This window comes from Medicago sativa, chromosome 1, assembly GCF_051527215.1.
Source record: "Medicago sativa cultivar Bolivia chromosome 1, Bolivia_mono, whole genome shotgun sequence".
NCBI lineage: Eukaryota > Viridiplantae > Streptophyta > Magnoliopsida > Fabales > Fabaceae > Medicago > Medicago sativa.
The window spans coordinates 92,415,470-92,442,833 of record NC_140749.1 but is presented as its reverse complement, the minus strand read 5'-3'; the positions used below and the strand labels follow the sequence as shown (position 1 = coordinate 92,442,833).

At 32.6% G+C, this 27,364-nt stretch overlaps 1 protein-coding gene across 1 annotated transcript; it reads right to left on the bottom strand.

The window, feature by feature from the left end:
* Nucleotides 1-4,752: 4,752 nt before the first annotated feature.
* Nucleotides 4,753-6,222, bottom strand: LOC146959198 (transcription factor MYB32-like). The gene is made up of 3 exons (XM_085740739.1): nt 6,090-6,222; nt 5,568-5,697; nt 4,753-5,475 (listed from the first exon to the last, which is right to left on the bottom strand). Exons 1-3 carry the CDS (start codon nt 6,220-6,222, stop codon nt 4,776-4,778), a joined length of 963 nt encoding a protein of 320 aa, XP_085596865.1. The 3' UTR covers nt 4,753-4,775.
* Nucleotides 6,223-27,364: the final 21,142 nt, after the last annotated feature.

The window sequence follows — 27,364 nt, the reverse complement described above, 5'->3', positions numbered from 1 at the left end:
GCGGATAATCCATAGATTTTGAGGGGCGAACAACATCTTACTCCATTTGTCCCTAATTATAAGTCTCATTTATAAAAAAAAATTTAGTCTGTAAATATAAGTCCTATATAAATTACTAGGTGCATTTATTATTATTATTTTCTTAAACACATCCCTAATTAATACTACTAACTTGCATTGTAATATGAAAAATTAAATTTACTACCATACAAACAAATGACAATTTAATAAAATTCACACACAAAGTAGACACACTAATTACACTATCAACTTTTCTTAATATGTGAAATTAGTTAAAGTGACTTATAATAAGCGACGGAAGGAGTACATATTAACATTTGTATTTATATACTCGCTCTGTTTCACAATAAGTGTCACTTTAGCAAAAAAAAAATTTCAAAATGAATGTCATTTTACATTTCCAATACAACTTTATTTTTTTCCAACTTTACCCTCAATAAATACTCCAACTTTTCTCTCACACAATTTTCAATGCAACTTTAAGTTTGTTTTTCTTATAAAGTAAAAGCATTTTAGTAAAAATGTTATACTCCTATCTTTTTTTGAACAAGTAAAAATCTTATATCTAATGATTATCTTATTCAATTTTTTAATATGTGTGTCAAAACCTTAAATGACGTTCATTATAAAACGGAAGAAGTATTAGTTAAAAAATAACGTGAAAGTAAGTTGAACAACAAAGGTTGAACATTGAAGTGGACATGAATTAAAGAAGATCCAATTTAAAATAATTACTTTTTATCCACGAGTTGAACACCAAGAGGGGGCATGGATTGTTGGAAAAGGGACTTTTACTAACCATAGAGAATTTTCTTCTTTGGTTTCCTTTTAAAGTACTCGTGTCTTGTTCTTTTTATTGTCCTAGCTAGATACTGTTAGATTAGAGTAAATATCCTGATAAAGAGTCATATCATAGGGCATCAATGTATTCTTTCTTACCAAGAAGTCTATTCTTAAGTGGTCGCACAAAAAACAATGTTTAGAACTAACAGAAAATACGGATAGTTGATGAAAAGATTGTTTTTACGAAACAATATGGCAGACAATATTTGATTTTTTTCTCTTCTTTCCATCAACTACCTTGCGTCTTTGGTTAACATTGTTTTTGTGCAACCACTTAAAAATAAACATGTAGGCATTCTCGCATCTCTTCTATTATTTTCACTACCGATATTCAAAATGAAGCTCAAACACCTATGGTACAAAAAGGTTTTGAATCCTATTCCACAAGCATCTCTCTTCAGCAACAAAAAATGTGAGTGAAAGCTGAGAGAAAATTGCAAAAAAATAGCAGATAACTAAAAGAGAGAGTAATTACAAGAGAGATAGATAAAAATAATATATTGTGGAAGATTCAAATCGCCATTTCGATGCAACCGAGGGTGCTAGTTGCATACAACAATTAGTTTGTGGAGATGTTAAAGAGTATCATATTGAGAACTTGTTACGTAAATAAAATAAAAAAATTTGTTGTGAATTTTTAAAAGTTTGAAATTTGTAATTTTCAATATAAACAAATTTCTAATTTTTGTTTTCTTAACTAATGCACTTAGAATACTTTTTTTTTTTTTGACAAAACACTTATAACACTTGTTAGCATAGCTTTTATTTTTAAATGGACAATTTGCTTGTAAATGAGGTCACACACACTCGGTGATTGAGGTCATAGCAACGATTTAAATTTTAATCATGGTACTATTATTGACCTTAATTTTGTTCAGAACTCCAATTGATGATTTTGACTATATACTAGATCCCTGCCTTTCGCAATCAGAATCCTATAGACTTAATCATTGTGTCTTGACGGCAGAACCCTTGGGCAATTGTGGAAAACGTGTGAGATGTGAACATGTATACCATAGTCGTGGTTTAAGCATCTCCTTCGTTGGTATTCCCTCCGCCCCATTTTAATTGAGTCTTTTGTTCATTTCACACGTATTAAAAAAAATATATAAGTAAAAGAGATAGAAAAATGATTTTGACTACCTTTGTCAAGTATTAGTGCATTCATCTTTAGCATAAATGCAAAACAGAATATATTATACTACCTCCATCACTAATTATAGGATTCTTTTATGAAATTTTTTTGTCTCTATTTATAAGATCAACTTTGCTATTTCCAAGTACATTAATTAATTCTTTACCAACATACCCCTATTTATTTTATATCTTTTTCTTCGATCATTAAATACTACATTGAAAACATACACTAACCCTCTCTCTTAAAGGATAAATTTGTAAAAACAATAGTAATTACAAACAAATTTATTACCACTTTTAATTTTCTTAATTTCCGTTATTTTTTCAAAAGGGTCCTATAATTAGGGACGGATGTAGTATTAGGAGTGGTGAAAATAATATTAATTAGAGTTATAATTGAAAAAAGAGTAATTAATATTTTATTGAAAAGTGAAATAAGTCAAAAAAATTTGGATTTTTTTTTTTTACAAATGAGTCACTTATTATGGAACGGACGGAGTAGATGACAGTTCATCGTCCCTTATTATATACCTCTTTGCAAATCATAATAATCTCAATTTTAGACTATGGCCATTGGCCAGCTAATTTCATACTACTTTTTTTTTTGACGTTAAAAGACAATTTCATTAATGAAAGTCTGGCAATAAATCAAATGCCAAGACTGCAGAAATACAAGACGGAGTTTCTTCGACCCATATGCAATCTAAATTCTTAAGAGCATATTTAGCTAAATAATGAGCAGCTTGGTTGGCTTCACGCCTAACATACAAAAAATTTAAACTACGAAAACTACCCTTAAAACTAATACAATCTCGAATAATAGAGCCAGCATAGTTGGGAGATTGTTGGTGAGCATTCAACGCTAAAACCACATTAGAAGCATCCGATTCTGCTATAAGATTCAGAAAAGACATGTCTTTTGCAAATTCCAAACCCTTCCACATAGCTAAAGCTTTTGCAACCTCTGAATCTGGTAATGAAAAGACTTGCCAGGAACTAGCACCAACGACAACACCTTCATTATCTCTCATCACAACACCAATACCCCACTTATCACCCTCTATCGGACCTGCTGCATCAACATTAAGCTTATAAAAACCATTAAAAGGAGGTGTCCAATGAACATCAGATTTTCCATACATTATGTGGACTAACAGCTAGTCGGCTACTATATGGTAGGAGTGTTTAAATCCAAATCACTCAAAAATAAAACCGTAAAACGATCCAAAAAAAAAATAAAAAGTAAGGAGTCGAATATTTTTGGATGTTGTTTTGAAAAACTGCTAGAATCGAATCGGATTTCGGATCACTTTTTCAAAATCAAATCAAACCGCAAAAATAAATTTTAATACTTATTTATTATTTTATTAGTATTATATTTTACATTAATTTATTGCTTGTTGGTATTTAAACTTATTTATTGCATTAATTTAATCTATATTACTATTACTACATCTGTTTTAAATATAATCGATTATTTTCATCGTGTAATGTTAATTTTTTAATACATTTGTGTTATATTTTGTATTAAACCTATTATTTTACTAAGTATGTGTAACATTAATATTAATAAAAAAAATTAAATGTTATACTTTGGATATCCAAAAACCCATCCAAATTAAACCGCATATATTTGGATCAGATCGAATTTTTTAGAACAATAATTCAAACCGAATCGAATCGCATGTGATTTTTATTTTGGATCTTTTTTTAACGTTTTTATATATGCTTACACTAAATAATTAAAAAAAATTATGTGATTTTCTTAAATTATTAACGGCGTCGTGTCAATGTCCGTGTTATATTCAATGTTCGTGTCAATATCTTTGCTTTATGGCTAAATGTATCCTATATTAAAACAGAAAATATTATTTGGACACCTGGTTTTGAAACCGTACGTATATGATCAAAGAGAAGACCTACCCCTATAGTATCTCTCTCTCTCTCTCTCTCTCTCTTCAATAATGCAGATTTTGAGCAGCCAATTTAACCTTTTTGTTAACCTTTTTGGAGGGATTTGAGAAGATAATCTTCTTATTCTAACCTCTGCCAGCTTCTCCCACAAATATCGCTTGTTACCAAATTATGCCCACCATTCAGAAACGACCCAGGTACATGCAATGTAGGACAATAAATATTTTTTTGGTGGCCGGGGTTTGAACCCGTGGACCTTGCATATTTTATACATTGTCTATACCAACTGAGCTAAGCTCAAGAAGACATAACAATATATATATATATAACACAGATGGATCATTGAAAATTTAATAAATAGTTCTCCAATGTTAAGGGATATTAACTTCTTAAACCTTACTGTTTTTTTAACGAGCAGTGCTATTAAACACGACAAAACAACTGACGACAAATACACGACCTCTTAAATTAGTGGATGGCCCACAATACATGGGGAGAGAAAATAAAAGCAGCATTGGTTCAATTTGCATCGAAAGGTTGTAACGTGTCGTGCAACTTTCGTGCTTGTTTGGTGTCGTGCCAACAAACTATATCCATGTAGCGGCGGTATTTTATATAAACACTTCTGTATTATTATATTTATTTATAATTTAATTATAATTGTTCTTGTACGTAATAATTAATTATTAAGTGATTGGGCATGTGGAAAATTAAGGATCATAAAATATTAACTTCACTCTTAATAATATACAATACAATAGTTATACAATCAAACTTTCTCCAAAGTAAAGAGGGGGAACCATCATAATATATACTCTAATATTTTGCTAGAAAGGGAAAAAGTTAAACAAAAATACAGTTCATAATAATTGGTGAAATACATCAAAATTATTAGCTTCAATATTACTTAGATCTTTTGACAGCGATGTTAAAGGATAGGTACTGAAATCCATTGAATTTGTCTTGTTGATGTATTCTTCACATTTTACTGCATTATTCACTTCAAACTGCAACAAAGGATCCAACAGCTTATTGTAATTTTCACCTTCCCATGAGGCATTTTCATTAATCATGTTGCTCATTTGATAATAATCACGATCACTTTCAATATTCACCAAAGGAGAACTAAATTTGGAAAATGAGTTCTTGTTGATGTTGTCTGAACTATTTAGACAAGGCATTGAAGAGAAGAATTGGTTCTGTTCAAATTGTAATTGACTTGGCTGAGGCTGATAATAATTACTCATGCTTAAATTGTAGTGCAATGGATCAAAATCAAATGTTGGCTTATAGTGATTAATTGAATCACTCATTAGAAGTGCTTCTGAATATTCATGTGAGGATTCTAGCATTGTGTGTGTAGCTAAAGTCCTTTGAGGTGGCATTATCGTTGATGGTTTTTCCTTCTCTTCCTTTACAAGTGATTCATTATTGATCAAGGGTTTATGTGTAGCTGGATCAATCCTTTGTTTCATTAGTTTCTTCTTCAAACTTGAATTCCAAAAGTTTTTTATCTCATTATCTGTTCTCCCTGGTAATTGTGATGCAATTTGAGCCCACCTGAGGCATCATTTGAAATTAATTAATAATCACTTTTGAGGCATTATTAATTAACCATCAACATGTTTGAACATAATATATATATATGTTACCTATTTCCAAGTGCTTCATGAAGATTGACGATAAGATCTTCCTCTTGTTTTGAGAACATTCCTCTCTTCAAACCAGGCCTCAAATAGTTTATCCATCTCAATCTACAGCTCTTTCCACACCTTTGCAACCCTGCAACTCATAAAAATTATATATGCATGGTAAAGGAAAAAATTTAAGGAGTTTTTTCTTTTAATAGTTCTCATTAATAAGAGACAGTTGTAAAGTAAAACAGATATATGTTGATAACTTGATATGTAAGTATGTATATATATTAATAATACTAGTATTTGACCACCGTGCTGCAACGCGCGGGAGAAAAAGAGCAATATTATAATGTTTGAGAGAGTGAAAGTGAGAATAGGATGAAAGTGTGGGTATTTGAATTGTGAGTGAAATTTGTCTTGTAATTTAATTGAATTCTAATTAAAAGTCATGTTTATAGTTGCTATATATTTTGTTGGGTTGTACAAGTATATATGTCATACATGCATGTTTATGGATGAACTTTATTTTAAGATTACCAGCTAGTTTAGGAACTGAACTCCAACATCCAACACCAAACATGGTTATGTAATTGAAGAGCTTCTTATCTTCTTCAGGGGACCATAAACCTTTTCTTAGTTTTTGCTTTAAACAACAGGAATGACGACTCATGTTTGTGACTTGTGAGGACAATAGGAAAAAAAGGACACAAATGGCACTGTTTCTTAATTATGGAGAAAGGCTCTGAACAATTAATGAAGTGGTCACTGACTATATATATAGAGAGAAATTACCCCTGTGGTTTTTGTCATTGAAACTCTTCATTATGAGTTGAAAATATACTAAAGAATGTGTCAAAATAAAATTTATATATACGCTAAAATAAACCTTCAATAACAGCCATCAATCTAGTATCTAATTGTTATAGTCAAAAAGTTAGTATCTAAGCTATACTCTCTCCTTCCTAAAAAAAAAAAAAAAAAGAAAAAAAGCAAAAACTATATTTTAAATAGGATAGATTTTATATATCTTTCATACTTGTTCTTCTGCCTTGTTTTGTGAAATATTGTGATCGTTCATTATTTAGAAGCATCGTCATTTTTAACTTGATTATTGCCTCATTCTCCTCCAACTGCAATATTCAAATTCAAATTTAACAAATCGTTGTGACTAAGAACATTCACAATGAAGACACTTATTTCTGGGTACTTAAATGGGACACACGTGTACGCATCATTAATTTATAATTTTATATTAGTAGTATCTAAGGGCATCCACAATGGAGACATCCATTTTTTGGTACTTAAATGGGTCTCACGTCACTCATTTATATTTTTTTAACAATAGTATCTAATAAGTGTTGGTGATTTCCAAAATAATGGAATCACTTTAGAACCAAAAGTTGTAACTCTTCATGGGAATCATTTATATACATTGGAACCTTTGGCAAAGGGATGCTTAATGAACATTTGCATTGATTCAAATGTATATGATTATAACCTTTGGCAAAAGGGTGCTTAATGAACCTTTGCATTGATTCAAGTGTATATGATTATAACCTTTGACAAAGGGATGTTTAATGAACCATGACATTGTTTCAAATCAAAGGGGTGTTTTCTCTCATATGAAGGGTCATATAATGCACTATAAATGCTTGACATTTGGGCATTAGTTGGACACACAAAAGAACTACAACACACAACTTTGGACAGAATTTTGTTGCATTAACAACATAATTCTCCCTCATTCTCTTACTCTAAATCATCCATCAATTCTCTAATGCATGAGTGAATTGCTGGAACCATAAATCTGTAAAATACTGTTAGGAGATACGCTTGGTGTGGTTGTGCAATACACGTCAAGGAACTCATAGTATCCTGAAGGGGATTCGCCGGTCATTCCTTATTGCATCCAATATACAGTTATTGGTGGGGGCGAATCGAACCTAAAGGTTAGTATGGCAACCCCATACGCTTTGAGTTTACATGCATAACCATTAAACTTTTCAGGTTTCAAGTGCAGCAACCTCTTCCCAACAATCAAGATATACAACAATCTTTGGAATGTATGTGCACACTTCATCGTATTCATCTTCATCATCTTCTTGGTCAAGTTATTGCAGCAGACCCCCAACACAAGTTCCAACAATAAGTACTCACACAAATTTCTTAAATGAGACCCACTAATACTCTATCAAATAACAATATTTTTAAAATTGGACCAGACCGGCCGGTTCAACCGGTTGGACCATGAACCGAACTTGGTCCCGGTCTGGCCAGCCTTAATAAACCGCTAGTCAGTAAACCGATAAAAAACACGAAAACCGGATCAAACTGTCCTTACCCGTAAAAACCGGTGAACCGGACGTGGTTTACCAGAACCGAGCGAACCTGAAACAATTTTTTTTTCTTCATTTTTGCTGAGTTTTTTCGTTAATGTTTTTTAAACGAAAAACTCAAACCTCTTCAAAATCAGAAAAGCACTTGGTAGTAGAGGAATGGTGAAACTCAATTATATTAGAGTATGACATTTGAATGAGTTAGTTGTACAGGAAGACAACCAGAAATTAATTGATAGAAAGAGAAGAAAATATAAAGGAATTTATTATTTATTTATTATTTTTTTGGTACAAAAGAGGGCCAAAGGCCCAAAAGAAAGAAACAAAAAACTAAGGAGCTAATCGCATATTTCTAGGCATGCACGCTCCAGAAATATCATCAAACATGAGGTTTTGAAGCTCATTAGGAGGAGACTCCAAAGCTACCAGATTCCAAGAATTCAAAGATAAGCTAAAATTGGCTAGCCAATCAGCACATCTGTTGCCTTCACGCCAAGTGTGAATAACTTGAGTATGCCATTCTCTCCGAAGGATCTCTTGAATACGCTGAACCAAAGAAGGAATGGTTCCATTGATCTTACAGTTGTTAGTAACCATATCAATAAGCACCTTTGAGTCACTCTCAACAATCAAGTGAGATATACCCTCTCTCCAAGCCATATCCAGCCCCAAATAAAGACCCCACATCTCAGCATGCAAAGCATCACAAGCTCCAATTTTGCGGCTAAAACCCTTCATCCACGTGCCATCAGATTGTCGGAGGAACCCGCCACAACCTGCAAGCTCACCATTACCTTTGCATGCTCCATCACAATTAAGTTTCACCCAACCATCCAATGGTCTTTTCCAGCCAATATACACAATTTCCTTATGATGAGGATTTTTCTGCACACGATCTTGAGCAACTTCTTCAATGGCCTTAATGAAATTTTGGATGACATAAGTTGGGTTATCTGGTCTTTGAAATCCTTCTTCAAAAATAGCTTTGTTTCTCCAAGTCCACAGATGCCAGCATGTAGTCATGAAAGTTGTCTGCCACCTAAACTCAGAAACTCCAATCGATCTTTTGCTAAGGTTTTTGAAAACCCAATCCCTGCAATCATCAAAGGAAAAGAAATTAGTTATCCAATCAGAAGGCACAAGTCTAATCCATACCTGATACGCCGGCCTGCAATCACGAAGCACATGAAGAACAGTTTCGTCAGCATTTCCACAACATGGACATGTAGCCGAAACACCCGTACCCCACCTACTACGACGGTAGTTTATAAGAATACGACCATAAGCAACTAACCACATGAAAGTTTGAATACGATGCGGTCCCCTCCATCCCCAAAGCATTTTCCAATCACCATCAACAGTAGATTGGTCCTGAACAAGCAAATTGTAAGCACTCTTAACTGTGAATTGATGCGTACTAGTTCCTCTCCACCCAATGGTGTCAGGACCATCAGCCTCAATAGGCGCGGGTAGCGCAATCACTTTAGTCGCAATGTTTTCAGGAAGATTTTGAAACAAGAACTCGTTATCCCAATTTCCAGATTCATTAGTCACATCCTTAACATTAAGAGTGGTATCAATATAAGATTGAGTTGCTACTGTGATGAGAGAAATGTTGTTGGATCCCCATTTATCCAGCCAGAAATTGGTATGAAGACCATTCCCAATTTTCCACACTATATTTCTTTGAAACTCCCCCCAAGTGCCAGCAAGAGCTTTCCATAAAGGAGAGTCATAAGGTTGGGATTTAATGGACGAACTTAAATCATTATTCCTGCCATACTTACTAAGGAGCACTTTGCACCATAGATCATCAGGCTTTGTATTGAGATTCCAAAGCATCTTCATTAAAAAGGCTTCATTCATAAGGTGGGGACGTTTGAGGCCTAGCCCTCCATTCATTTTAGACAAACAAATAACATCCCATCCAACTAAATGAGGTTTACGACCCTGCTCAGTGTCTCCCCAAATAAAACCCCGTTGAATTTTTTCCATCTCCACACAAAGGGTTTTAGGAAGCTTGGCGTATTGCATATGATAGTAAGGTATGGAACTAAGGACAGAGTTACTGAGGGTAATTCTACCAGCTAAGCTTAAACAAAGTTGTTTCCAACCACTAAGTTTATTTTGGATCTTGTTGACAATATGACTAAAGTGTTCTCTTGAAGTGCGTCCTGGAGCTATGTTAGCTCCAAGATACCTGCCTAGATTGTTAACTTGAGAAAACCCTGTATGATGTAAGATATCCTCTCTAAGCTGATTGTCAACATTTTTTGAAAAAAACACTTGAGTCTTCTGATTATTTATCCGTTATCCTGATGCTTGGCAAAACATATCCAAACAATGCAAAACACAATGAGCTTGCTCAACAGAAGCCTCTGCAAAAAGAAGAAGATCATCAGCAAAAAGAAGATGAGATATTTGAGGACCATACCTGCCTGCTCTCATAGGTTTCCAATATTTTGCATCCACCTGATCTGCAATGATATGAGAAAGTTTTTCCATGCATATGACAAAAAGGTAAGGGGATAGGGGGTCACCTTGCCTAATCCCTCTAGTTGGAATGATGGTGTCGGTTTTCTCTCCGTTCCACAAAATTTTGTATGAAGGTGAAGAAATACAATGATGAATTAATTGAATAATCTTATGAGGGAAATTGCACTCTTCTAAACATTTTTCCACAAAATTCCAGTTTAGACGGTCATACGCTTTTTCCAAATCAATTTTAATTGACATAAACATCTTATTACCTTTCATTCTAGACATAGAGTGGACCATCCCTTGTGCTACAATGATATTATGATGGATACTTCTTCCAGAAATAAAACTTGATTGATACGGAGAAATTATCCCATCAAGTAAAGGTTTAATTCTATTAACAACAACTTTGGAAATAACTTTATAAATAACATTACATAAAGCTATGGGTCTGAATTGAGAAACAAATTCAGGTTTGTCAATTTTAGGTATCATAACAAGCAGAGTATTGTTAATATAAGAAATAAGAGAAGGGTTAGACCACACCTGATTGACAAAACGAAACGTAGACTCCGCAATTGTGTCCCAACATTGTTGGAAAAAGATGGCAGGATAACCATCCTCTCCTGGCGCCTTATGAGGACCCATATCAAAAAGAGCTTTCTTACATTCATTTATTTTAATACTAGCACTCAAAATATTGTGGTGATCTTCCGCAATAGAAGGATAAGTGTTCCTAGAGATGACATTTTCGCGGTCAAGTTTATCCTCTTTGAAAAGATCCACATAGAAATTACGAACCAAGGATTTTAGATTATCACAGTCCTCTATCCAAACTCCATCATTATCACGTAATGTCATAATTTTATTCCTGCTACGTCTAATAATGGTTTTGGAATGGTAGTACTTTATGTTCCGATCCCCATCCTCAATCCATTGACTACGAGATTTCTGAAACCAAAGACACTCTTCCTGATATAAAGTGGCAGCAAGTTGATTTTGTAGATCCTTCTCCAGAGATTCAAGAAAGTTGCTATAACCATAATTGGGGCTGTTTTGAATACCATTCAAACGAGCAAGCAATTCCCTTTTACGTTTGAAAATATTCCCAAAGACCTCTTGATTCCATACCTTTAGCTGAGGTGTAAATTCATGCAGAAGGTGGAGAAAATCATTACCTCTTTCCCATTTTTCGATTAAGAAATTATGAAAATTATTGTGGGATAACCAGGCAGCTTCAAATCTAAAAGGACGATTGCCACCATTGTTAGGAAGACCATCCAAAACAATCAACAAAGGATGATGATCAGATTGAACTCTTGGAAGAACCTTTGTAAATCCCTCATGATATTTTATTCTCCATTCAATATTACAGAGTACACGGTCTAATTTTTTGAAAACTCTGTCACGCCCGTTCCACTTAGGTCCCCTCCAAGTAAATTTAGTACCAGTAGTAGTGACCTCCATCAACCTACACTCATTAATCCAATTGGAAAAATTTAAACATTTTCTGAGATCAGGTTGAGTTCCTCCTTTTTTTTCATCGGGACTAGCAATCTCATTGAAATCCCCCACCATCATCCAAGGTTCCTGAATAGTATCAGCAAGGACCCTTAATTGGTACCAGGTTGCATCTCTCTCATTTTCACGAGGGCTCGCATAGACAACAGTTAGTAACCAAGGATCAACATCTTTCTCCTTAACTTTAACATGAATGAAATGAAAATTATTATGAATCACCTCAAATTGAACACATTCTTTATTCCAGAGAAGCCAAATGCCACCAGAAAAACCTTGGGCTTCAGACACAATGTGATTCTTGAAACCAAGCCTCTTAATGGCCTTGCGAGCAACAATGCCACTACACCTGGTTTCCTGCAAAGCCACAACATCCACTTTATTATTCCTACAAAAATTATTAAGTGCTCTGCGGAAATTCAAACCTTGAGCACCTCTACAATTCCAAGAAAGAACAATCATTAAAAAATAAGTAAAGAAAAAAAGGATACAAGAAATTGATATGAAAAAAGCACATCAATTTATTTGCATTTGGGTGTCAGGATTTCCCCGTGTTTCGATCTTCAGCATCCATCTTATTAATAATGGTGCCTTGGTCTTCTTTACTTTCATTGGGAATATCACACATATTTCTATCTTCTTGTTGTGGAGGAATAATAGCAGACTTTTGAGAAGCTTCCCCTTTAGTAGAAACATTAAGAATATTGCATGTGCCATCTCCTAAAATGAGTTCGGTTTCACTTTGTTTGGATTGGAGGCTATCTTTGTTAGCAATATTCTTTGCAAGTGGACCATTACTTGCAACATTATATGCTTTAGTAGTTCCCTTATTAATTACAGCTGTGTACCCCCCTTTATACACACCAACCGTGTTTGTATCCTTCATGGGATTTCCTTTGATTGTGTTTGTATTGCTTGGCCCAATGTCACCTCTTGATCTTTTCTGCTTATTCTTCCATATACGAGCACTTGCATCACGTTGATTGTTACTTTCGGTGGAGATGAAACGGCCCCTATTTTCATGGGAGAAATCAGCATTGATTTGGTTCAACTCATTTATTCTATTCCTAAGTTTTTGGTATTTGACTTTATTATTATCACCACCAAATCCTCCAATATTATTAGCCTTATTATTTCTTTTCCGCCTTTCCACTTTAATCCACTCGCCGTGCATTGAATCTGGCTCCCCATTAATTCCCAAGGAATCTGTTTTGTTCAAAATATCTTTAATAATATCACCTGAAATTCCACCATGACCGTTTTCAGCATTTATTTCTTTTCCATTATTACTTGTGACCGTTTCTGTTGGTACTTCTGGCGCGGCGGTGATCGGAGTTGATGCCACTTCCGCCGCATCAGTAGCTGTTTTCCGTTGAGCGGTGCAATCTTTCAAAATATGCCCATAACAACCACATTGTGTGCAGATAATGTGCAGACCCTCGTATTGGACATTGTACCATTCTCCATTGATTCCAACTCTTCCTACAACAGGTTTTGTTAGATCTATTTCAACGCACAACCTAGCAAATTTTCCCCTAGCAACCCGTAGAGTACGCATGTCCACCTTCACGGGTGTTCCCACCATCGAAGCTACCGCCCATAACACACTCTCATCGTAATAAACTAGATTCAAATTTGGAATGTGAATCCAAGCCATTGTTTTATCGATCGTTGCCGTGGCAGCATTGAATGTCGGAGACCATTGACGAAGAGCTAAATAATGATCAAAAATCATCCAAGGTCCTTCATTTATCACCTTTGTTTTGTCATCCTCCTCATCAAATTTGACCATGAAAAAAGAGTTTCCTACCTCCATAAGATCAAATCCCCCATTCAGTTTCCATACCGTTTCGAGTTTTGTCTTCATCATATTGTAACCAATTGTTTTGCCCAGAAGCTTCACAACTAAACACCCTTTATATGGAAGGCTCAATTCCTCTATCACCGTTTCTTGTACATGGAGCATTGGGAGTAATCTATTTCCTTTGATGTGTTCCACCTGTGCTAATTTTGTAGCCACCAAATCAACTCGTTTCCTTGTAACAACAGGTTCTGATCCCAAGACCTTGTCTCTGAAGGACATGAACATGGGTTGCTTCGTTGCATTATTATCATCTTTGTTACCTCCATTGAGCATGCTGTTGCGCTATTGATCAAGCAAGAGAGGTGGCGGATGATTGTTTTTATACTATTACTTTTCTCGTTTTTATACTATTACTTTTCTCCATCTTATGAGGTTCTCACACGCCCTATAAATTTTTCAAAAATGTCCATGTGATTTTCGGATTTTAAAATCTGAACTGAATATTTCCTTTGTTATGGGGTGAAAAATGAGGTTTTCACCAATTCAAATTTTATAATCCGAAAACCCAAAAAAATAGGACGTGCTCATTGTTTTTTTCGGTTTATAGAATCCGAACACCCCATAAACACCCTTATTCAAGGGAAAAACATTTCAGATTATCAGCACAAATTCTAAACATGTTATTTTTTTTAAGAGGCTAAAATTCTGAACATGCTTGTAAAATGAATAGTCATTTTAAGGACCATATTAATTTTCCTAACTCACATAATTATGTTTTAAGTCATTGTTAACTATTCCCAATCAAAAAAATGATATTCGGGCTATTTGATCGGATTGCTCCGAAACTTAGCCATAAAATCAGGGAAATATCAAGGATCAAGACTCCCCTATAAGGGACTTCTTATAGGACTCCGGCCATCAAAATCCAAAATTCCATAGTTTAGACCCATTTTTAATTTTTCATATTCTCAATAAAAATTCAAAAAAAATTGCATTAGTTTTATTTGATTTTTAGAATTTTTGGTGGTTTTTTTTTTATAATTTTTTGATTTTATTTGACATGTTTTTATCATATTTTTCTTTGTTTTTTTGTTGTTTTTAAAAGCAAAGTTCAAAACTGCTGAAATTGGAGAGATGCTGATTCCTGCTTATATATAAGCATATTTCGGATTATATAATCCGAACTCATCCAAACTGTGTTCAAATTATATAATCCGAACCAATGATACTTTTGGAGAAAAAAATAGGACGTGTGAGAATGTCATAGGGTGAGGAAAGTAATAGTCTTGTTTTTAAGCCAGAAACAATACAATTAGAAATTAAGGTTATGACTTATGTAATGGGCTTGGGCTAATTGAATGAAAAATACAAGATTTCTGCTCTTCTCCCAGCACAAAACACTCGCGTCTAACTGAAATTACCAATTTACCCCTGTCTTACTTAAGTAACGTAGAATGAGTTAACTCACGCAAGTGTTAATTCCAGCAAGAGTTAACTCACGCATGTGTTAATTTCCAGCATGAGTTAACTCACGCAAGTGTTAATTCCAGCGTGAGTTAAGTTGCGCAACGCATGTTAAGATGCGCAGATTTTAACACTTGCGTTACTTAACTAACACATGGGTATTTTCGGTATTTTAGTTGGGCGTTTTGTGCTGGGAGAAGAGCAGAAATCAAAATACAAACCCATGGTCCAAAACAAAAGGCAAGTACATTCTTTATAGGCTATTACTTTTCTCACCCTATTTCTTACTAGCGCGCCCTGCATTCTTTTTTGACGGCGGCATCTCGCAAACATAAACATAAGAAAGGCTCCACCCTAAGAAAATCATTGCTCTCGTTTTCTCCTATGATACTTGTTTCTAATAATCAATTTTTTGTTTTTTATTTTTGGTCCTGTAACGTGTGTTTATTTTACTTTTTTTAGTTTGTCTCTTTTCTTGCGGTGTTTCTATATTGACTGTTTGAGTGATTTATAGTAGAATTTCCTTGTTTTTATTTAGCTTACCCTGATTTCCTTGTTTTTGGTAATAGGTGGAAAAAGTTACATAAATTACATTACTCCCTTATAATATATAGGTAAATTCTTCATTTTTCCTTTAAATTGAAATTTTTTTATTCGTATTATACTTTGTTAAACTACAGTCTACATATACGGATCAAATGGGCTTAATAGTAGTTTTCGCCCCCTAATTTTCACGAAGTTGCGATTTTGGCCCCCTAAGAAGAAAAAAAACAACAAAACCGCGCCCTAAGTTTTGCAACTGTAACAGTTTTGGCCCCCGAGACCAATTTTTGGTAAAAAAAATAACACGTGGCACCTCACTTAGGGTGTCACGTCAGCGTAGACCGAGTCAAATTGGCCTTGGGGGCCAAAACTGCCACAAGTGCAAAACTTAGGGGGCGGTTTTGTAGTTTTTTTTCTTAGAGGGCCAAAATCGCAACTTTGAAAAAGTTAGGGGGCTAAAACTGCTATTAAGCCGATCAAATGCTTAACTTATATGGGACTGTTGTAACTTACTAGCTTTTTATTTTTAATGGTTTGAATGTTGAAATTCTCATATATGCATGCCCTGGACATGCTTCAACGTCTATGACATAATAACATAAGAATTAGATTATGTTGATTGAAATTATAAATGAATGTAACAACGAATAACCAGTAGGGATCTTTGATTCTGGATCTGCAAAGCAAGGGGCTTCATGCATTTTTAGTTCCTCAGCAGTAGTATTGTTGAACTAGTTAGTACAAGTTCATATATTAACACTCTTTCCTTTTCTTTTTTTTTTTGACAAAATATTAACTCTTTCCTATATTGTCATGTTTCGACATTATGTTCCCTAATCCATTTTATCGTCTGTACATTACTAGTTTGAGACCCGTGCCTGCACGGGAAATGTTTTACTGAAAAAACTATTTTGTATATTTTAAGTGATATAAATTTTAATTGCTCTTCACATGGTTCTTAACTTAAAATAACAATTTTATGGTTATTATAACTGATATTTTTGAGAACAGAGTTTAAGGATGATTCGGTTATGATACTCAAGCGATGGAAGATTGAAATAGTAGAGAAGATGCTCCAATGAGTTTTCTGGTGATGGTTAGAGCGAGCGACGACAATACCTGCAAAACAGACACATGCTCCGACACTCAAGTTAGTATTTGTTCAAGAGAGGGTGAAAAGTGTTCAAAGTTTAACCTTAACTTTATGAGTTTGCATAAAGTGATCGTGTAACTTGTGTGCGGTAGAAGTGTCATGCTTGTAAAGATATCGAAGGCCGATAATGACCGTTGGATGATAAGATGATTGATGGGGTTATCAAGATATCTCATTCCGTGTTGTGATGAGCCTTTAATGTATTGTGCGAGCGCCTTCAAAAGATGTTGTGATCGTTTGCAGATCTTAAATAGATAGGTCGTTGTAAGGCTTTTGATGAGTCACTATTGGACCGTTAATATGAGGTCTGGTCCAGAACAATAACAAACTCAAGACAACAGCAGATTAAAAGAAATCACATATAAGACAACTCTAATTTAGTCATTAGTATTACTATTATTTATAAAATTTCCCCTTCTAATTTTTTTTAATCATTGTACAAAAACAAGCAAAAACAACTAATAAATGCACCTAAGGTTCTCTTTTTTTTTTGTTTACTCCTAAGGTTCTCTAAATAAACACGTAAGTTTTTTTTTCAATTGTAATACTAATATCAAAAATATAAAATACACTCAATCATCTGTTTATTTATAAAAAGAAAAGCATGTCAATCACAAGTAGATAATCGTCTAATCAATTTTGTGGCAAATTTAACAAATGTTATGTCATTTATATATTATTTTGATTTTATGATAAATTAATATTTTAGAAATGAAAAACATAGGGTTCGAACTCGGGTCACACACGAGTTAGCTTTCACTCATAAAAACATAAATTGTTTTGGATGTGTGATATTATTTTTTAATAATTATTTGTTGCAAAAATATGATAAAGTATTTTTTAAAAATGAAATAAAAGTACACATAGGGTTAGCTTCTCTAACAACATGAAAAATCAAAACAAACCCATATAAAGGAGTGGAGAATGTCTTCCGTGAAAAGTGTATCCCGTTAAATCACAACCATCCATTTCTTTTTGTTGCAGGCAGTTATGTGTTAAAAAAAAACATTGAGTACTCGACCCCATCTAGTTAAATTTTCATGGGAGAGAACTTGGTTCCGTATAAAAGGCAAGACAATTCAGGTTATGGCTTAAGACCTCACAACTTAATTATCTAAAATTCATTGACAACGACTCACTGGAATGATCTAATTGATTCACATGTGATGAGACCTCTAGAAGCATCAATTTGAAACAATTTTTTTATTATAATAAACTGTGTATTAGTGATTTTTATTAAAATAAAAGAGTATCAGAGATACTGCTTGAAGCATCAATTTGCATTTTAATAAAAATGATTTAAGTTACAACCCAGCTAGTACTTTCAAGACAATAAATAATATATGCACTAATCCACACCTCAACGTCATCCAAGTGCTACCCCTAATCCACATTCCCTTGTACAATACCAAATACTCCCTCCGTTTCAAAATGAGTGTCGTTTTAGGTGTTTACACACATTAAGAAATGCAATGATTAAGAGAAAGAGAATGATTATTTTACCAAATTATCCTTATTAACTATTGGTTAGTTTTAAAAGTAATACTTTGGAAGTAGTGTGCAGAGTATTAATTGGAGGGTACAATTGAAAAGAAAAAGTTATTATTGCATTGGGAACTGAAAGCGACATTCATTTTGAAACAATTTTTTTTTGCTAAAGCGACATTCATTTTGAAACGGAGGGAGTATGTTATTATGGCATTGAATCCTTATATTCTAAAGCAACTGCGACCAATTAATTATATGCATAAGCTTTGCACCTTAACTTTACATTAATGGTAGAAGAAGGAAGGTATTACAAAGACATTAATTGTACATATTTCACCCAAAAAAGTCTTCAAATGATTGCGTAAAAAAAATGCAATTTATTTACTGTATGCAACTGCTGCTAGAATATTGAAAAAAATAATACATGTGTCAATTAATTCAAATTACTACAACCCAATCCTATATATCCAACAAAGCCAAATAAAATATGAAAAAAATAATACATGTGGCAAACCCCATGGAAAAACACAAATAATAGCATTTAAGTAAATTGATAAGTAATTCTATATTTACTTTTTCTTTGATTTTATACATGTTGCAATTTTAAAGGTTTTTGTCAGATTTAACGGATTTTCATGTAAAATTATGACTACTATCTCCGGTCTCCAAAATACCATAAGATTTAAATATAATCATTATTATATAAGGATAATTTATACAAAATCAAGCTCTCAATACAAAAATGAATAGTAAAGTTTCCACCAATATAGATTGGTATAACCATGCACATGAGGTTAGGAAAACACCTATACATCTTATACTTAGTTTCATAACACATCAAGAGATTACAACACATCAAAATATAATAATGTGATAGCTAGTTTCATCCTATGCTTAGAAAAAGGAGAGAAACCTTTGCTCCAAGAAGTGAAATCCCACAAAAAAACCTATGCATACATGTAGAGTATGTTTTGATACTTTTGAAAGCTTGCATCAAATCATGGATACTTGTATACTTCTGAAAAAAAAGATAGAAGAAACGATGTGGCGGAAAGTGAATGCAGAATTAGTCTTCTTATAGGACAATTGGGATGCAGTTTTGTTAGGTCAATTAAATTGTGGTAATTAGATTTTAATGAAAATGAATATGCATTAAAATCACATCATGTGAGAGTTTCAAGTCAAACAATTATCTTCCAACGATATTCTACTACACATTTTTCTAATAATTTTAACTAATATTTTTTTATTTGCGCTGAACAAATGAAAACGTATAATTTAAATTAACTTTTTGTACGATACTTTTCTTCATATTTATTTGTTCGGGCCTTTATATAGACATATATATTAAGTTAGTTTTTTTTTTTTTTTTATAGATAAGTACACAGAATACTTTGTGTAGTACAATACGTTTTTTATTTTATATTTTCTTTCCAAGTGATAGTACAATTTCATACCTTTAATTGGATCACAAATAAATAAATGGTAATAAAATAGTGCATAAATTAAGGACCCGTGGAAAACAATTTGAATCGGTTATGCTCAAAATAAGGAATTTAGAGAATGGAAACTATTTATTTTCTAATTTATGAGTTGTGTAATAGTAAAATAGTGCATTTTTCCTTTGAATGTTGCCTTTTATAGTTATTGTCACAAAAAATGAGAAAATCAATTCACTATTGCTAAGTGGCAAAGTGCTCAAGTTGATGGCCAAGAGAAGAGAAACATTTAATATAGGTCATTGTAAAACATGCTCAATAGTATATAATATAGATGTTTCCTATATTAACTACATTTATGCTTTGTTTCTCTATTGGCACTATTGGTGACTTTAAGAGTGTGGCCTTCGTATATCTTCAGCTGATGCAATTGTCTTTGATGCGGCGAGCTATTGGAGTTTAAAAGCGGAAAATTATTTTGAGGACTTCTCAATTTTGTAGTTAAGGAATTTTGTTGATTTTTGCCTCTCTTATCTGTACCAATTCTAGTGTGGTTTTGTAATTTTGTTTTAGAGCATATCTAGTTAGTTATGTTTTCAATTTTCAATATTTTATGCATATTTATGGAAGTTTTAACTTTGTATTTGTGTATTTTCGTTATACACCTTATACTTGGAATAACTCTTATTTTAATTCAATCTTTGTCTTTTTAAAGGAAAAAAAATTAAAAGGTCAATGATCTAAAATCTTAATATTTTATGAAAAAAATTGACTTTTAATTTGTGATTTGAGAAAAAAAATGAGTTGAACTTAACGAGTTGAACCGAACTGTTCGTGAACTTGAAACGAGTCGAGTTCGTGCTAAAAAAGAGATTCGTATCGAACTCAAGTCGAGTTTCGAGCCGAACCATTTCTTATCAAGTTGAGTCGAGCTGAAGCTAATTCGACTCGACTCGACTCATTTACAGCCCTAATCCAGCGATACTATGAATATTGTTGTTCAACACATACACAAAAATGGAGGAAAATCGGAACAACTTTCCGAGAAAGAATGAGAAAATCTAGAAAAGGAAAGAGATAGAGAAGAAAAAAGTAGAGAGAAGAATTTGAGTGTTTGATTTTTGATTTTTTAGATTTAAAGATGAAGATGGATGAATATGTATGATGAGGGCGAAGATGAAGAACCGGGAAGAAGATGAAGAAATGTAAGAAAATATTATTTGTTGGTGATGCACCATATGATATAATAAACCTGCATTATCCAACTGCTCTCTTTTAAAACAAAAGATCAAACGGTTAAAGTTATATTTAATAATGTCTACGATAGAGCACTTATAATGTTGGTACATCTTACACATTTGTGGTTAAAGTTAACAGAAACATGCCAAATTGATTAACGGATGTATATTTGAAGGACATAAAAGAAAAAATTTAGAGTTATAGAACCAAATTGAAAACAAAAAAATAAGTTAGGAGACCAAATGATCAATTAAACATATTTTCTTGTCACTTTGGTGATGTGAATAGATGGAACCGGGTTGTCTTTGAGTCTGACTCTGCTACTCTAGTGCAAGCTTTATCGTCTCCAGGCCATGGTGATTCAGAATTATATGCTATTGTTTCTAGTATTATTTATCAGTTATCTTTACATTCCAACTTCGAAGTGAAGTTTGTTAGGAGACAAGCGAACATGGTTGCTCATACTTTAGCTAGGGCGGCCTGTTCTTAGGTTAGTCACCGTATTTTTAATTCTTATCATTCTTGTATTGAACATTGGTTGATTAATGATAATAGTTAATTTTTTGTTGGTAAAAAAGAAAAAAGAAATAGGGATCTCTTAAAAACCAATCCATTCAAGCATCACCGGATTTGGCGTGAATCCCACTTGATTGCTTTTAAGTTTCTCAGGTATCACCTCTCGTAACTTCAACAAGAACTATCACTTTGGCGGAAATGTTAACCGGTGTCCCCTGGGCACTTGTTAAGGATATGAAAAAGGAAATTATATAGTAGTTAATGCATTGAAATTGTGTAATTAATTTATAATAAAGTCAAAAACAGTTTCTTTTTATGGTAATAATTCTCTTTTATGGTATGCTTAACCAGTGTCCCGGAAGCACCGGTTAGCAGGACCCTATAATATTTTTCCCTTTTCTCTTTAAATAATTAAATCATCAGTAATACAATTATTTCCTGATGAGTTTTACCACCCTCATCAGCAGGTAATATTAGAATAAATCAATTTAATCTTCAAACTATCACACTCATTTCAATTTTTCAAAGAGGAATATAGAATAAATCAATTTAATCTCCAAACTATCACACTCTTTTCAATTTTTCAAAGAGGAGTGTTATAGACATTTTTTAATATCTTCAATAACATTCATTCACTTATAGAATGAAATTTATGTGGATATCACACTTTAAAAATAAGTCTTACATAAAGTGGCGAGACTCGTATGTGTTTCACTCAATAGAAGAGTGAATGGTAGAAAGATTTTTTAGGCATTAGTTAAAGAATTATATATAAAAAAAATTATATTGCTTTGAAAATTGTGCATTTTACTTTTTAAAATTTAAAAGTGTTCTTTTCAATATCAAATTTGTCTTTTTTTTTTTATTCTTAATTGCTTAATTAGTATCCATGGAACATCGGTTAACATGACCCTTACAATATTATAAATTTGGCTTATTTGATCCAATGGTCCTCTAATTAATTTCAAGTTTTCATTTTGGTCCCACAATTAATAAAACGTACGTTTAAGTCCCTCAGGTTTTCCTCCGTTTGCCAAATAAATCCCGGACAGTTAACTTTTAACTTTAAGTGTCTATGGTGGACCAACCTTAAGAGTGGTCCACCGTAGAACTTGTTAATTTTAACCTTAAGAGTGTCTATTGGTTTTAATTTATTTTTCTGGTATTTTTTTTTCTGGGTTTTGTTTGAAGTTGTTATGAATGTATGAATATGAAAAAGAAGAAGAAGAAGAAATAGAATGAAAATCATGAAAGAAAAGGAAAGATTCAATGGTCTTGCATGATCCAAGGGTCTATTTTATTTTAAAATGATCAAAAGGCTAAAATTAAATAAATTAATACGGTCTACGGTGGACCATCTATAATGTTGATCCACCATAGACATTTGGAGTTAAAGTTAACCGTCTGAATTTATTTGGCAAACGGAGGAAAACTTGAGGGACTTAAACGTACGTTTTATTAATTGTGGGACTAAAATGAAAATTTAAAATTAATTAGAGGACCATTGGATCAAATAAGCCTATAAATTTTCTTATATGATATTCAACATTCCGATACAAAACCAAATCCTTAATTGCCCATAAAAAGACTTGATACTACACACTATCTTGGGAGCTAGGTCACATATTTGTGTGGCAACTATTGTGTGGACTGTCCGGAACTCTTAAGATGATATTGTGTTTGTTGGATGGACTTGTTATGGATTTAAAAGAGGACTAATATGATACTCCATCCGTTTTAAAATGAGTGTCGTTTTAGGTGTTTACACACATATTAAGAAATGCAACGATTAAGAGAAAGAGAACAGTTATTTTATCAAATTATCCTTATTAACTATTGGATAGTTTTAAAAGTAATACTTTGGAAGTAGTGTGCAGAGTATTAATTGGAGGGTACAATTGAAAAGAAAAAGTTATTATTGCATTGGAAACTGAAAGCGACACTCATTTTGAAACAATTTTTTTTGGCTAAAGCGACACTCATTTTGAAACGGAGGGAGTAGTAACAATAGTCCTTCAATGTATTGAAATTTCAAAATAGTCCTTAATTATGGATTTCGTCAGTCAAAATAGTCTCTGAAATTAAAATAGTCACTCAATGCTAACATTAATTCCTTTCATACAGGGACTAATATGATAGTAAATACTTATTTAGACTGATATGACAATAAGTAAGCATATTGAGGGACTAAAATGACAATGTTAATAAGACATTTTAACGTACGAGACTCTTTTGATTAACATAATGCACAATCAGAAACTATTTCAAAATTTTGATACATTGAGAGATTATTGCGACTCTTCGTTAGATATTCAGGAACGAAAATGACTATTATCCATATGTGTATGTGTGTGTTCTATAATGAGGATGCGTGGCTTTTAGCCACATATAGGCCAGTACTACATCCGCCCCTGGATTAGCTACAATAAATCAGTTAATCATCCTCTAAAAATCATGGATGGGAAAATATTAGGAAATTTTGGGACAGAGATACATTAAAATATCAATTGTCTATCTTAATCGTACCAATTTGATTTGTGCATCTAAAATATCATCATCATAAACATTATTATTCTTTTGATGTTATTTACTCTACTTTAACAAGAGAAATTCATCTTCGATTGATGCTAGTTTCATATTTGTTTATTCTGTGTGAATTGAACATATTAATGCCATATTGTACTTCCATAGTAGTTGCATGGATGAGAGTATATTACTAATTATATATAACATACTCATTCAACACACTCAAAATATGTCTTAAATGACTAAAGTTAATATGACTTCAAAGATAAATTTGCTAAAAACATAACCTACCTTAATTGAAATTACAAAAATTTAAAGTAAAAACAATGGAAGGTATACTTAAAGTTCTAAAAAGCTTGAGTCTTTTCTGATTAGGAGTATTTTTCAGAAATTAAGCATTCGACCATTTCTTCTTTATGAGAGCTCTTATTCATCAGGAAAAGAAATTGAGTAATTGCTACTTCAGTGACAGGCCACGATCGCGGTCGTTGCTTTAATGAGCCAATATCAACAGATCATGTGTTGTAAGTCGACACACGCTTCAAATTTGTTCTTTAATTGATATTCCGTCGAATACATAAAAACTCACCTTTTCTATTATATGTACTAATATGAAGTGTGCGATGAAGCTCAGTCGTGTCTTTCAAGTCATCTATTCTGTCAATTTCTAGATTATTGTTGAATCCTTTCGTTCGTGTTTTCTTCAAAAAAAATTGACTTTATATTGACCCACGATATTCTTCGATAAGATGAAATTTTGTCAATAATAACATCCAAGTATAGCATCGACAACAACAAATAACTTCTCTTGAAAAATGGAGGGAGTGAATTGTAATTTGCAGAAAAGGTGTACATAGACAATTAATAAATTAATTTTGCAAATAGTGGCCAACTTTTTTTTGACTAAACAAATAGTAGCCAACTAAAAAATGGAAAGTACCGCATCTACATGCTATAATGGAGGACCACAATTTATTTTTAAGGACATGGAGGACCACAGTTGGAACCTAAAGAGAAGGTATATATTAGAAGTGCCCATATATTCACATAAGAAAGCTTGTTAGTAGGGATGGGAATAGGCCAGACCAGCCTACATGGGCCTATGACCTAGCCTACGACAGGCCAGACTTTTTTTCTAAGTAGAGCAGGCTTAGGCTTTTTTAAAAGCCTATTTAGCTAAAAAGGTCAGGCCATAGGCCATATAAAAAGCCTCATAGGCCTATTAGGCCGGCCTACTTAAGTAAATATGAATAATATTGTTTATTATTAATATTATTATATTTTGCATTTTGAATTAAATGATAAATTTGTTAACCTTTTTAGTAATTTAAGTTTATTAGTATACTTTGAATTTTTGCATATTTAAATGTATTATTATAAACTAGAAATGAAATTTGATATATAATATATATAACAATTCTCTAAAAATTCTTGTTAAATATAAAAAATGAGTTTAATTTCATTGATCTATTAGTTCATTAGTTGATTGAAACTTAGATCACATTACTTATTTAAAGATGTTTATATGAAATAGGCTTTTAAACAGGCTAACAGACCATAAAGGCTTTCAACAGGCTAGGCTCAGACCTAAAAAATAAGCCTATGACAGGCCGCAGGCCAGGCTTAGGCCTCAGAAATTTTTTACAGGCCAGACTTAGGCCTTGCAAAGCCTAGCTCGGCCTAACCTATTCCCATCCCTACTTGTTAGAGAATATTTTGGATTGCACTCCTATTTACTAAAGCTGGAAATAGGCTAAAGCGACTAACAATGCCCTATGACTGAGTCTACTTCGGACTCAAGTTAGACCAAACATTTTTAAAATAGATTAGACTAAGGCTTTTTTAAAAATTTATATTTAGATAAATATACCAGACTTTAAGCCCTAAACGAAAGCCTTTTAGACCTTTTCGGCCTACTTATTTAAGTAAATGTAAATAATTTTTTTGTGCATAATTATTCTTATTATATTAGATTTTATACTTTGTGTTAAACATTTTATCTTTATATTTAAAAAAAAACACTTTCATTAACTTAAGCATATTAACTTATATTAATTTTTGACATATTTAAATATATTAATATAAATTATAATAGAAATAGTTTTTAGTATAAATATATTAATCTCATTGACTTATTATTAGTTTGTTGGTCTATTTAAATATACGCTAGATTACTTATTTAAAGATTTTAATATGAAGTAGGCTTTCAAGTAGTTTTTTTTAATTTTTTTTAATTTTAATATTAAACAAAAGGGAAAATATATATAATATATTTTTAAAAAGGTCGGAGTCAGACTGGAATTTTGCAAAGTCTAACTCGGTCTAACTTATTTTCATCCATTTTTATGACTTTAATATTTTTGAAATCACATCTGTTAATAATATTATTAAAATATAATAAATCTAATGATTTTATGAGCTCAACCAACATAAATGACCACATCGGATAGCTCAGTTGGTTGAACTAAGAGATGAATTAAAAATCCAAAATTCAAATATTAAGTAGGGAGAAAATACTAACATAATACTCCCTCCGTTTCAAAATGAGTGTCGCTTTAGCCAAAAAAATTTGTTTCAAAATGAGTGTCGCTTTCAGTTTCCAATGCAATAATAATTTTTTCTTTTCAATTGTACCCTCCGATTAATACTCTGCACACTACTTTCAAAGTATTACTTTTAAAGCTAACCAATAGTTAATAAGGATAATTTCGTAAAATAACCATTCTTTTTCTCTTAATGATTGCATTTCTTAATATGTGTGTAAACACCTAAAACGACACTCATTTTGAAACGGATGGAGTAATAACATACTAATTGCAATTAGAAAACAAAACTTCTAAAAAATGACCGTTTCTACCTCACCCGTTTTATGGTTTTAGGACACGACAAACAATATGTTCAACAAAAGTTTAAAGAGAGACTAATACATACAATAGTGAATTAAATATAAGATGTGTAGTAGCCCAATTGGTTTTGAAAAATACATGTTAACTTTCACAACGTGGTCTTCAACTTTCTCCTATTTCTATAACTAAGTGACATTTTCATCTCTCTCTATTCATATAATACCATGTTGTGGTTGAGTTTAACATCAACCGCAAAGAACATCTCAGGAAGAATGGGATGGAGTCAATTGTAATTTGAAAAATAATTTAACAAATAGTCAACAACGTAAAAAAGGAAAAGTACTGTATATCTTCATGCTTAAGTACCGGGTGTTTGAACGGTCCAAGCAACCCATGGAGTCATTTGCCATTAAAGTTCTTAAAAATAAGATAAGGTTGTGTACAATACACTAAATGGTAGAA

What these genes read in the sequence shown, in the direction of transcription:
- LOC146959198 (XM_085740739.1), bottom strand. Translation starts at nt 6,222, where the DNA reads ATGAGTCGTCATTCCTGTTGTTTAAAGCAAAAACTAAGAAAAGGTTTA. An exon ending in TTCAGTTCCTAAACTAGCTG is followed by an intron (nt 5,698 to 6,089) that starts GTAATCTTAAAA and finishes TATGAGTTGCAG; the next exon opens with GGTTGCAAAGGTGTGGAAAG. An exon ending in CATGAAGCACTTGGAAATAG is followed by an intron (nt 5,476 to 5,567) that starts GTAACATATATA and finishes ATGATGCCTCAG; the next exon opens with GTGGGCTCAAATTGCATCAC.